The sequence below is a fragment of the Morone saxatilis genome, unplaced genomic scaffold (genome assembly GCF_004916995.1).
Source record: "Morone saxatilis isolate NCDOM2014 unplaced genomic scaffold, NCSU_SB_2.0 Contig2, whole genome shotgun sequence".
NCBI classification, from domain to species: Eukaryota; Metazoa; Chordata; class Actinopteri; family Moronidae; genus Morone; species Morone saxatilis.
The window spans coordinates 6323526-6337512 of NW_023339762.1; the positions used below are offsets into that span (position 1 = coordinate 6323526).

The 13987-nt window shown below is 40.5% G+C and overlaps 1 protein-coding gene across 8 annotated transcripts in view; it reads right to left on the reverse strand.

The window, feature by feature from the left end:
• Window positions 1-1691: 1691 nt before the first annotated feature.
• LOC118330510 (suppressor of tumorigenicity 7 protein homolog) overlaps window positions 1692-13987 on the reverse strand; it is a 45283-nt gene continuing 32987 nt past the window's right edge. For 5 of the 8 annotated variants that reach the window (XM_035665065.1, XM_035665072.1, XM_035665073.1 and 2 more), the window contains 12 exons: window positions 13868-13922; window positions 12875-12990; window positions 12689-12764; window positions 10673-10827; window positions 10333-10430; window positions 9937-10066; window positions 8726-8798; window positions 7727-7829; window positions 6991-7141; window positions 6665-6757; window positions 5365-5507; window positions 1692-2160 (listed from right to left, as the gene is read on the reverse strand). In XM_035665065.1, the coding sequence (XP_035520958.1) occupies window positions 2065-2160; window positions 5365-5507; window positions 6665-6757; window positions 6991-7141; window positions 7727-7829; window positions 8726-8798; window positions 9937-10066; window positions 10333-10430; window positions 10673-10827; window positions 12689-12764; window positions 12875-12990; window positions 13868-13922 (1289 nt within the window). In that variant the 3' untranslated portion in view covers window positions 1692-2064. The remainder of the gene's footprint in view (window positions 2161-5364; window positions 5508-6664; window positions 6758-6990; window positions 7142-7726; window positions 7830-8725; window positions 8799-9936; window positions 10067-10332; window positions 10431-10672; window positions 10828-12688; window positions 12765-12874; window positions 12991-13867; window positions 13923-13987) is intronic. The other 3 variants (XM_035665066.1, XM_035665069.1, XM_035665071.1) reach the window with 3 other exon arrangements.

Consider the following 13987-nt stretch of genomic DNA (forward strand, 5'->3'; position numbering starts at 1 on the left):
CACCTGTGCAGTGTTTCCTGTGCCACTGGCTGCAACACAACCCCAAAGCATGATAGATCCACCCCCATGCTTAACAGTTAGCAAGGTGTGCTTTTCATGAAATGCTGATGTTCGGTTGCATACTTCTGACGTTGGGTTGTACGATGTGGACAGGTAAGATTTTCTGACTCTGTGCAAGCCAAGACCGCCACCGTTCCCCTGAGCCGCAGTCTATTAATTACATTCTGTGCAAATTGAAAGCTGACAAGGCTTAGTTATGTTTTTGTAGTCTTCTCATGCATTGTGGGTGTCAATAACTCTGAGTCTTACACAGCTGCTCAGAGGAACACAAGGTTGGAAGAGTCAGAGAATTTGTAAAGCCAGCTGACATTTCCTAACAGTTCATTGTTGGACTGAACTTTTGCACATGCCACAATGATTTTATTTCTGTTGAACCTGACATAAAACGCAACTATGCTTTAATGTTTGCTGAAATTATTGTGCTGTTTCACCTCCTAGAGAGCTTGTGTCTGCATGTTTTCAATGAATAAAAGAAACAAAACACCAAGATATGTTATTTGTCAAGGGAAGCCCAAACATTTGCAGAAAACTGTATCAGTGGTACATATGCATGACTTCAGCGAATATCCATTTTTGAACTGATTAATGAAGGATCAATATAGATATATTGGTTAAACAGGTACAGGTGCACTTGTACTATGTAAAGATGGATTCTTACAGACATTTTCAGATGGGACAGCGTTCTATGAGCTGTAGGTGAAACTCACTCACAGGACCACCATTAGCTCGGCGCGCTCCAGTATGTTGTTCGCAGTCACGTGATTCCAACGATGCTTGACATTCAGAATGAGGCAGAATGGAGGAGATGGAAAGATTAAAGCCCGTACTGCCCCAGTCAATGTGTGTAAAATCTGGAATTGTCCAATTCATTCAGTTCAATTCAATTATGGCTAAAACCCTATTTTTCAATGTCTGATCAACCCACCCCTCTGTTCCTGAGTTATGGTGCTGAATAATGGATACTAATTGAGTCTTTTATCCAGGACATTATAATGAGACTGGGAAAATGACCTTTGACCTTTTGGATAAACAAAATGTAGTCACTTCACATCATGCATCTGTGTGCCATTTTGTAATAATTACTGCATCAGCTCCATTTATGACCAAAAATACATCAAGCTCATTTTGAGGTCAAAGGTGTGACCAATTGTTGATTTAAAATGTGTTTTGTGATGTCATACCGACTTTGACCACCAAAGAAAGATGGTTTTCTAAAATGATAAGCTGTGATGAAAAGTATACGTGTTGTAATAAAGGGGCTTAGATATCGAACACCACTAGTCTTTAAACATATATTTCATGTCTGTGTCAAATACAGAAAGCAAGTTAACATCACTGCTTCCCTCAGCACCACTCTGGACTAAAGCTCTTCTTCTACCTGTGGAGTGAGTTGTTAGTTTGTGGATGAAAACACAGAAAATCAGAGGAAGGTTCCACAGATAAACAACAGAAACCTACCAGGTTGTGTTTTACTGTTTCAACAGCCAACTAGTGCTTAAAATGACCGGCGGCGGCAGATGATGTCCGGCTGTGTTCGGACTTCGCTCTGGCACTTAAACTGCAGCGCTGCCTGTTTCTGTCGTTAGAGCCGCTTAACACCGTGTGAATCAAGATGGCGGGAAGAAGCTGGCTTGCAGCAATACACAAAAAGTCCTTTATTGTATTTTTTTGTCTTCTCACTTTTTTAATGATGGCAAATTGATTACCTCTTTTTGTACAACAAAAGAACAGCTTTAAATAATTGAAAACCCAAAAAATGCAAACATATCAAATAAAGTCAAAACCAATTCCGGATTCCATTGTTTTGCCTTTTTCGTTTCATGCCTCCTTCCGTCGTCCTCGTCTGTTCTCAGTTTGGTTTGAACTCGGTAATCTTGGCACAAAGGTGTGTCAGTCCAGTCCAATGCAGCGTTCTGGGTTTCAGTTCAGCTGTTTCTGTCTGGATGGAGGTCGGCTCCTGGGTCCTGGGTCCTGGGTCTGATTCTGGTCCGGGTCCGGTAGGGGTCAGATGCGGGTGAGTTGGTGCCAGAGGCTGGACGGCAGGATGCTCTCCACCTTCTCCATGATGAAGTTCAGAGGAGCAAACAGCGTGCTGAGGAACTACAGCGAGACAAAAAAACAACAGTCAGACAAACTGTTTTAGATACAGCCACATGTCAACAGCAGGACGTCTGACACAGACGACACAGCATCTTTATAGCCACAGCTTTACCTTGTGAAACCAAATTCAGTTCAAAAGCCCCAAAAAACATCTTGGACATTATGCCAGATGTTGTGATCTTGAGTTAAACTACACCTGAAATTCCACTAAAAACATGTCTACTGTTATTCTTAGAGACTAGTTTATCGTCCTATAAACATGCAAACAACGCTGTCCATTTAATCTACAGTTCCACTTTGTGACTGACTGCTGCAGCTCTGCCCGCGAGTACAGAACAGCCTTGTCCTCAGGTTGGTGTTTTGGCAACAACCAGCGTAGAGGTGGGGAGGGGGAGGGGGAGTTAAAGGGTGATAGGGGCTCCACCAGAGCAAGGGTAGGTCATAGAGGTTCCCACTCTGTCAGATGGCAGATAAAAGCCATGACAGGGTTTGTGGAGTGAGAGAAAAGTCTGTATCTGTGCCGCCCCCCCTCTCCACCTGCATGTATCTGCCTGGTAGTCGACGTCTGACGTCTGCCTCACACATCGTATCACACATCTCCTCATGTTCCAGCTTCAAAGGGCACTTCAAAGTAAAGGTGTGTGTTCCATGTGTTTGAAGTGTGTGGGCGGCAGAGAGAGACCCTTCTGTAATCCAAAAAGTAGGGACGCACCACCGCGATACGCCTGATCTGTGTCGACAATCAGGGTATTTATCATGGAGACCTCATGACCCACTCAATCTGCTGGATGGAGCATGTATAGTGACTCTGACGTTGCCACCTTAAAAATGTCCATGTTACACACAATGCAGGGAGTGATATACAAACTGATTTCCTCTTATTTTTGATAGATCAATGATTTGTTCTTATTTTGTGAGCACCCATTGATGTCTGAGATTCATCTTGCTATGAAATTTGCCTCAAGCAAACAAACTGATTTGACTGACTCATTTTTAGTGCCACAGCAAACACTCGCCACATTTACAACTAGTTCTATGCAATTTGGATTTTAAATTTGAGAGAGTGCTGTATCAGATCGGTACCTGTTCTTGGCATCGAGTTGAGATATTCTGTATCAAAAGATAGAAAGTTGGATTGTTTGATTCCTGCAAAAGTCACTGAAATATAAAAATAAATGAATGAAACCTTACCTACAGTGTCAATATACTTAGTTTAGGGTTTTCCAAATTGTTTAGCTGATGTATTACACCACCAAGGATCTGACGTATTGTGTCTTGTGATCAATTTAACAACTAATAAGAAATGATGTTGATTATTATCAGGCAACAGCTGGAGAGGAGGGGACAAGGTACAGGACAGGGGGGCACAGAGGTCACCCAGGGGTGGGTCTGGCCTCTAAATGTCTGCCACTAATACCTACAATGTGAATGTAGTCAAACTTAGAGAGCAGGAGGCCCTTGTGTGTGTGTGTGTGTGTGTGTGCGTGCGTGCGTAGCTCCCCAGCTCTAAGCAGGTAGATGGTATCTGCTGATAGTGTCACATCAGGGGGGAGAGATGAGCTCAGCCACATTCCAGGTGAGCAGCACAGCGCTGCAGGCTGCAGGGAGTGGCGGGAGAGGTAGCGCCCTCCACTGGCTGCTATGAAGACAGGAGGGGCGGCTGAAAGTAGCTCTGCGTTTAGTACTGAGGTTGGAATATATAACATTATACCTCAGCAGGTTCTGTAGAAATGAATTATGGAACCAGCTTCTAACCGTTAATAAATGTCCCGCTCTAGCATGGTTATCCCTTGGCGTGGAGGTGCATGTGTTTCAGAGAATGACACAAGTAAAGTGGGACATAGCAGGCTGGTGAAAAGGGGCTAAATGACTTTCAAATATACAGTCTGAGTGAGCTGCAGGACCCCACCCGCTAACCAACCTAAAACATAGCATAGCTTAGCTACACTTGTTGTGGTCGAAACAAATATAACAAATCCTCAATCCTCAAGGGTGTCAATATTACTCACTAACACAAGTTCACTGCAAGAGAGTGAGTCTAAAAAGAAAAACAATCTTGTCAAGCACGTTTTGCATTAAAAAAGTAATCTGGTTTTAAGAAAATATAACTAACTTTGTCTTAATAAGATATTACAGCTAACATTGAGCTCGATTTAACCACTAACGGTTTACAACAATGGTTTGCATAATATCCCTGCAGAAGAACAAGATTATTTTCATTATTTTAAGAGAAGACCACTTGCACAACTTCTCAGTTTAAGAGAAAGTAGTCTTGTCTCAGTGTTGGAAACGAAGCAGCATTGTTTTAATTACAAAATGCTACAGAAAATGAGAACGCTTCTGATGCCTCAATTTAAGACAATGTCACTTATCTTTATTATGCTGTTTGAAGCAATTCTGTCTGATTGTAAGATGTGTTTGCTAATTATTAATATTAGAGTAAATTGGCCAAAACACTTATTCTAAGAAAGTCTATCTTAAATAACTGAGTTTGTATTGCTTGTAATAAGCACAACTTGCTTTTAAGGCCCATTATGGTCTTTCAGTGGGTAGTAGGTTTTAGAAATTCTAGCCAAGCAAAATTGGCTCACCCCATCTGCAGATTTCTTTGCTCAGAACAAGAAAATCTGATTATATTTAAGAAATACTTGGCTTGTTTCTAGAAGGGCTGTTTGTAACGGTTCACTAATGGCCAAGAAATAAGGATTATTTAAAGACAGGTGAATGTGAGATTGTTCACTGAAACAAACAGATGATTCTGTAGCTGTAGAGCTCAAAACAGAAAGTTTATCTTGGGTGTGGTGGTAGAGGAAAGGTCACAGAGTCATTAAAATCAAATTAGTTTTACCCCTGTGGAGCAAGTTTCATAGCGATCTGCCTGCGTGCAAAACAGACATTTTGACAAGCGGGTGGCACATTAACAAAGGTCTGGGGGTCACAAGATATATTATTCCATCCATCAGACTCGATGGAAATTAGGCTATTAACTTTTAAGATCTCTTTTCGTCAACCTAAGTGTAGGTTAAGAGGAAAGTTTTGTGCCAGAGAAAAGGTCAAAAATTTTGCTTTGATTGATTTTTTCTGCCTTATCAAGTGGAAAAAAATTCAAAGTTCTGTATTTTCTCTTCAGCATAAAACTTTCAAACACAAAGGTGTGTGTGTGTTTGTGCTGTTGTGGTGTGTTGTGTGTGTGTGTGTACTCACAGCTTTAGCAAATACTCCCATGAGTTCGGGGAACTGGTGTGTGAGCAGAGCCAGCATGGCGGTGAAGGAGCAGAGACCGGCTGTGAAGAGGATGAAGAAGGGCAGCTCCTTCTTAGGGTAGACTGACACCTCGTGAAACACTGCTTCCACGTGGGACACGCACGCACACACACCACACCACACAAACGGCACACGCGCACACACACACACACACACACACACACACTCTGTTACTTTAGAGCAAAACATTTACATCACATACATCTCAAAATGAACTCTGAGAGCAGGTTGGTTTGTTTTTTTAACTATTTTCCATCATGTTTTTAAGAAAATGTTTCAATTTTCAAAATCTGGACGCAAATACATTTCCTACTTTATACTGGACTGACCTCCTACCCCTTCAGAGTGTAATTTTTTATTTGCTTACCAGTCCCAAAAAAACCCAAAAAAGCCAAATCCCAATAATTGACCATTAACTCTGATGTGTAGGAGAGAAACGCATTTGATATATTTATATCTTCACTGAGGAAAAACCACTACAGCTGTGTTTTGGTACACAGAATCACAATTCACATTACCATTTATGAGTTTAATGAGGCTGTTGGATGAATGTCAGTAGAAAAAATAAGTTAAGTCTTAAATAAATTCAGGGTTATGGTTAACAGCAGTAATATGCTGTAATACATAGTAAATATGCATACATCCGCCCAGAGACACACAGCCACAGCACAGTGTGTTGCTGCCGGTGGCTGGAAGCCAACTTAATCAAGCGAAGGTTTGTGTGTGAAGACAGACGAGCTGCTGAGCAGACAGCAGGACGGCACACACTCCACATCAGCCCACAATCATCCACACAAATACACACACCAGCGCGCAGTGCTCCGTTAAGGAATTTGTCTCATCATCATAATTATTAATGACAAATTTAACCGCTCAATTTTTGTGCCAGGCATTACAATTAGCATAATTATTCTAAATAAAACACCAACACCCCCCCCCCATAAAATGGTCAAATCAGACGCCCACTGTGCAGCTTCTACTACAAACCAACAACTTGAAAAAGAAAAGAACACCTCAATGGACAAATGATGCTGCTTTGATTGATTTTATTAAGACTAAAATCCAACAACAGTGTTACCCACTTTTTGAGGAAGAAGAGAAAGAAAATAAAACTGATGAAAACAATAAAGAATCTTTAGTGCACTTTTTAACTGACAGATTCAGACCATATTTTTTACCCTGTATTGTATAAATGCACATTGCATGCGTGTATAAACTTGTGTATCAGGGCGTCTCTTACTGGGTAGCAGCTCTCTGTCGGCCGTCTCTGTGCAGATGGGGTAGGGGTAGAAGAGGTGACCCTTCTCCAGAGGATATGGGATCATTCTGAACGCTACAAACACAAAAAAACAGAGTGCTGATTTTAACAAAGGACCAGACAGTTGCCTACTTATTTAATAATGAACAGTGACTGTTTCCATGTAGGTAGTCAAGACTCAATTCATAATATTTCTCTTTGGAATGAAACCCCTTATGAGATATCAAATGGCCAAAAGAGTGTGTGTGGGCCTGTCCTTATTTTAACTCTGTGTGTGTGTGTGTGTGTGTGTGTGCGTGTGTACTCACTGCCCTCCCAGGTGCAGTGCAGGAGGTTGAGCGCCCCCTCTACCCTTTTCCAGTGCTGCAGGTGGAAGAAGGCGTAGGCGATGGCCTCGCTGTCTCCTCTCTTCAGGATGTGTTCTGGAGGAAGAATCAGACTCTTCATCTCCAGCAGATACTGAGGGGGAGCAAAAAGGGAACAAAGACAGACAATGAACAGGAATGGCCAAACATAATAATAACCCAACCTCAACATGACTAAACCAGCACTGTTTCCACAGCAGCTGTCTTTGAGACAATTAAATCTGACTTGAGCTCATATTCTGTAAACTTTGACACATACACATATTTACTTCTATTATTACTATTGATACAACAGTATCACACGTCTGAGTTTGCTAACAACGTGCTCTGCCTTGCCCTCAAGATAGATTTCTTTCATCAGCTCAGTGTTACACAGTTTTATAGTGTATTTAAGTTTTACAGACTTCATCATTTCTCCATCAGTGCTGAACATTCAGAAGAAAATGCATCTAAGAATAGATCAATTCTCTCACCATTAAACTAAAGCCAACACTGTACATGAGCACATTCTAGCTTCTCACATATGTATCCATATTGCTGTATAATCTGTCTGTGAAGTATCAAGAAATTACAGTACAGAAATGAAACTGTGTCTCTGTTTTAGGTGAGCATGTGATCACAGTAAGACCTCAGCGTGTGTGTAGTGTGTGTACGTAGTGTTGCAGGTACTGAGTCTCACTTTGGGGACATGAGGGTTGAACTCCACCGCTCTGTGGATGGCTTCTACTGCGTTCATCTCTGCTGTGCTCAGTCCTCGCCTGGATGCAGCTTCTGGAGAGAATCTGCACGCACACACACGCACACACACACACACACACACACACACAACACAACCACACACACACACACACACACACACACCACACACAACACACACAACACACACACAAACACACCACCACACACACCCACACAGACACACACACGTCAGTAATGTGACTTTGGATTGTGCATCACTGTATGATCAAAGTAAATTTGAAAATGACTCCCATGGTGCCGAGGCTACTCACTAACTAGCTGCTCTGTGTAAGAACTTCACATAAATCCCAAACAATTAAAAGACTTTCTCAAGAAAACAGAATGAACTGAGGGTTTTGAGGACACTTGGATTAACATACATGTGAGCGCCAGAGCAAGAGAGAATACTACAGTACATCACCAATAGATGCTTTGTTTTGTTTCAGTGTATTTTTCATTTAAGATAATGCATTTAATTAAAAAGCGATATATAGTTGGATCAATTTCGACACTAAAAAGGGGCAAAAAACAAAATAGGAAAAAACAATAAGGTGATAAACAGCAAGTGTGAATACTCTGCGGTTGCACATACATGTATGTGTGTAGGTTTGTATAAATGGGTACATAGGTACTAACTAAACTGGCTCTCTCTCTGGTTGTATCAGTGCACCAGCAGGCTGTATTATAAGTACGTTTTACAGTCATAAATAACCCTGTACCTCTGGCGAGACAGAATCACTCACTTTTCACAATAACACTGATCAACCCTGAGGGCAACCCTGCACAATTACTGTCACTACACCACCGATCAGCCCTATTCTCTGGTTCACGCCAACCAGGTCCCCGGGACATTTTCGGCTCTATTTTAAACACTTAAATAGCAGAGCAGGTATGTCAAGCCCCCGTATGAGCATTGTAGCCAATGAAAAGCGATACTCACTTGTCTGATACCGCCCTGGCTTTGAGCAAGGCTGCTGTGTAGCATATTGTTGCAGATTTAGGTAAGCTGATATCTGTGGAGGAGACACAAAGCAGACATGGACACAGAAGGGAGGCGGGTGTTTAGTGAACATACCAAAAGTTTGGAATTACAGGTGGTAGGTTGGGGAAGTGGGGGGGCGCTGAAGCCACCCAGAGGGGTTTGTGAATGACAATAATGAGCTTGGATTTCAAGACTTTGGAAGTGTTTTGTTATTAAGTCTTATATATTCTCCAGAGAACTAAGATGAATAACTAAAGAGATGGTGTAACTGTTTGTGTGTTACAACAACACTGTATTGTATGTCTACATGTAGGTTTACATGAGGGCCGAAACTAGCCATTATATTTTTTACTCAATGAATCTGCCCGTTCTTCATTGTTTGGTCTATAAAATGTCAGAAAAATGTTTTTTCCGACCAGCCGTACAAAACCACTCAGATCAAATTTACTATCACAACGAAAATCAGCAAATCCTTCCAAATGAGACGCTGAAACGAGGAAATGTTTGGCATTTAAGCTCAAAAAAGTAAATGATTATGAAAATAGTTTCTGATTAATTTCCTGCCGATTGACTAATCGATTAATCCGCTAATTGTTTCAGTTCTAGTTGGTATACAGTGTCTATTGTTCTTCCTACATCATGCATGCCTGTGTATTTGTCACAGAGTTTTACAAAGTAAATCCAGGACATTTCAAGACATTTTATGCTAAACTGAGTGGAATTTAATTAACATTATGAAATTAGTTTAAGTTTAATTACATTTTAAAAACAACATTTGCTCCAGTACAGGTCTGCATGATTACTTTAATTTCTAAACTAAAAAAACTGAAGCAGTGTACCATAAAATGGGAAGGTACTAATGAACCTTTGAGGCTCTGGATATACAGTCATTGATCAAACAGAATCATAGACTCAATTTTTGATTTCTGTCTTACTTGTTGAACATGAAGTATAATGTCATACAAATGTACATTTTGTTGGTGGATCATTCCATCTTTCAATTTAAAAAAAGAGGGGAAAAAAAAAAAGTTCTACATGACAGATTTTTCATAGATTCTAAGAGAGACTATAGGACAGAATTACTGACTTTCCTCAGAAAAAAAGGATAATAACTTTGTTGTAATGAACACTACAGACTGGCACAAACTCTGTGTGTGTGTGTGTCTCACCGTCATACTTGGCCAGAACGGCCTGGACGTCGGCGTAGTTCTGGAGCTCTAGTAGCGACTCCAGCAGGTTCTCGTGGATGTTGAACATACTGAGGAGAGGGAACTCCTTCATTAACTGGAAAACACACAACTGTTGTTACATGTAATACCGGACACGGGGTGACACATGCACAGTCAGCAGACAAGAGTTTTGGGTCATCACTATGCAGTTATAATGTAAAAGTAGCAATCTAAATAAAAGTTGAAAATAAAAACTTTCATGTGGCTTTGTGTGATTTTTCTAACCCTCATAAATAAACTAAAGCCTTTTTAATTACAGAATCAAAGAATCATTTCTTCTCAGTCCTGTTTGTGTGTCTTTGTGTGTGTGTGTGTGTGTGTGTTTTTTCTACTTACATCTCTCATCATTTTTACTGCTTCTCGTGTTCGGCCAAGCTTTCTGGAGCACATGGCCAGTCTTCTCTTTATGTATACCAATACATTGGTGTCTCTTCCTGGTGGAGACAAGCAAACACATAATGACTTGATGACTGTTATTGTCCATTTTCTACCTGCAGCAGTTAATATGTCTGAAATTTTAGTTACATTTACAAAATATTAAAGAATCAATTCTACTGCTGCAATCTGATATTTTAAAAAGCCATATTGGCTCAAGAGGTGTGATATAGCCAGAAGAAAAGAACATATTTTATATTATAATATTAATTATTAGCAGCATACTGAGGATTATACTCACTGTGTTGGGCTTCATACTGTGTACCGTGATGCTGGAGCTGTTGGCTGCGGCGATAGCAACTCTCTCCAGCTTTTAGCGCTTGTTTAAACAAACGTTCAGCCTCCATGATGGTTGTTGCTTCTTCCTCTGCCAGCAGGATGTATGCTGTCGCACAACTAGAGGAGGAACAGCAGAGGAGAGGACCAAGATCTATTAACTAGGAAATTACAAACTAACTTATTGTATAAGTAGTGATGTGAGTTGTTTGAGTAGTGATGTGTGAATTGCAGTACGCCGTAAGCATTGTGGTACAGGTCTCTACATCAGAGAAAATGATTTGAATGATGATGATTTGAATGAATGATTTGGGTGGGTGGATGATTTATGCATACATGTGGTTTTGTATGAACTCAAAGAAGATCTGCGCATCACTAATACACCGGGTGCCATGTTTGTCTACACAGCACGGCATCTCTGTGCTATAAAACAGGTTTTACGCCTCATGTATTTGTAAGCAGCATCTGACAAATCACTGATCAAAGAAGTTTTCCTCCGAGTCAACCTGCTGTCATGGCCTTGATACAGGCTGAGAGCAATATAGCGGGTACAACCTTGCCACAATTCCTCTGCACTGCCTTTGTAGTCACAGATGTTCCTAAAAATAAACCTTCACTGCCATGAAAATAAGTAGAGTTGTCCTCCCCCATGAATGATGTAGGTACCCAGAGGGCCAATCTGCGATGCATCATCCCTCCCACCAACAATACCTGCAGTTTCTATTGTTTGAATTTATTCCACTCTATTGATCTGAAAGAAACAGCGTTCATTATTATTTGGCATAAAATCAAGGTTTTTAGGTAATATTTTTAATTTTATAGTTTAAAATAAGGATTTGAAAAGCATACAAAACGCAAATGCAAACACAGGTTGTGCGTTACAGTAAGTAGGTGGTAAACAAATATCTATTTTTAGAACATTACAGTAACATTAAAAAATGATGTGTGACTCTTGATGGCTGATTAAAGTACGGTATATTGGTACGGCAACAAAAATCTGAAGTCTCAACTAATTATTGAAAGTATAAAAGCGCTTGTTGTTTTTTTCTTGTAAAATACTAGATACTTTTACCTCTCCTGAGAAGGAAAAGATCAGAATGTTGATGTTGATGATGTTGAATAAACTGCTTGCGTGAATTTAAGGGGTCAAAACAAGAAACATCATGCAAAGGAAGTTGAGATTTCATTGCATCTTTAACATTAGATCAGAATGATTGTGTACCATTCCTCCATGTAACTGCACCAGATGTGAAGCAATGAGATGCCAGTCTGATGGCAGCAGCTTGTGACCTAAAGATGACCTGGTCTGAGATACCCAGCAGAGAAAATCTGGATTGCCCTTGAACGAAGTTCCAGTTAAAACACACTGCTCCATTGCTGGTCAGTGATATATGAATATATTGGACTTCATGAATATAAAGCAGGTCGCAGGTAGGAAATGAGAACAAAAATCAATCTGTGTTTTCATGATGAATAAAAGTTTTAACAAGAAAATTAAATACTGACGGGGCATTTTCAATTATTTTGACAAGAATCATATTTCGAAATTTTCGAGTGAACGAGTCGTATGCTCCAAGGACCGCCTGATTTTTACTGGGTATCACCATTATGATTAATTATCACTTTTATTATTTATTTATAACACAGATTATTTGACCACTGTGAAGGCCCTGTAGTAATGCAATTAATGCATGTTTTTCTGCCCAAGTAATCTAATTTTTGAGGTGATAATAAACATGCTAGTGTCAATTTCTCATGCCTGGGTGTGGAAAAATGGCTCAATAGCGCCTCCTAAAGAGCAGCACTGCAGCATGTTTCACTGATCTGTCCAGAAGCACAAGAAAGCTTTAATTTTAATTGTACCTTTGTTTCCTACTTTAGCTCCTTTACTTTTTTTTAATGACACATCTAACTTCTTGTCTTAAAGGAGAGAGTTGTAAAATAATAAACAAAATATAAGTGAAAATAAAAGTGAACTCACTCTTCGAGCTCCAGAGCTTCATGTGCTGCAGAGATGCGAGCCTGTGGGTTCCTCTCTCTCCATGCCTTCTGCATAACTGCCACCAAACAAACACACACAAATAAACATATTTAAGATGTCAGATGTCATCTGGGCACACACATCAAGATGCATTCAGCGTATATGCATGAGTGTGCGTTTGCTTACTAGCGTCGGCAGGCCGGAGGTGGTCTGAGTCACAGGTAAAGAAGGTCTGGTGGTCTTGTGCTGACAGGTTCATGTCGTAGTATGTCAGCGGCTCTCGACCCGTTACCCACGTATACCTGAACACCACCACAGAGACACATTCATAATTAGCAACTGGCTAACAGTTCAAACACACATTGACATAAATAATTGTCCCAATGAAAGGCAAAAATAAAGAAATAAAGGAAGAATGAAAGAGCTCATAGACTTGGTCAGACAATAATAAGATGTTAGATGTTCAGATAACTCTAAACAAGTCATGGGCTATGCTGACTTTATGGGAATCGAACTTGACTGAGAAGTTAGGAGCTGTAGCTCAGCATTGTGGGTTGATAGGTAGGGAAAGTAACAGGATAACTACAACTTGAGAAATGGAAAAGTGGAGGATGACTTAATGGGAGGAACAGCAGACAGGCACGTCAAAAAGAGAATAAAGGAAGAATGACAGAAAATAGAAAGTGATGAGTAGAAAACAAAAAGGAGGAGGAAGGAGCAATAAGGAATGAAATACATGGTCAAAGGAGAAAATAAAAGAAACATGAAGAAATAGAGGAGAGAAAATAAATTTAGTTCAGATTTAGAGTAGAGGGCAAAGACACGAACACAACATACAAGGGGACATGGGACATTAATCAGTTACAGCAAACAGCATCTGCTCGTTTAAAGTACCAAACCATTGCCAACCATTTACTGTAACTGAGGATAAAACGGCAAACAGATGACAGAATGCAGGGTGAAAAAAAGAGAAGGAAAATAAATAGTATCTCAACCACAAACAAGACAAAAAAGAAGACAGGAGAGTGAACGTGACACAGATTAGAAAAAGAAACTAAATAGAAGAAATATAAATCAGAGGAGGTGGGGCTGGGGGTGGGGGTATTCCTGGAGGGAGACTGAAGCTCCTAGGCCAGCAGAGGGTTTTCAGATGCAGGTATCTTAGCTGCTGTCACTCACCGATTATATTCTGCTCCACGAAATAAATTCAGCGGATTTCTCCATACTTTACATTCTGCAGGAGGGAGAGAGAGAGGGAGAGGGAGAGAGAGAGAGAGAGAGCAACAGTGGCGATGAGTG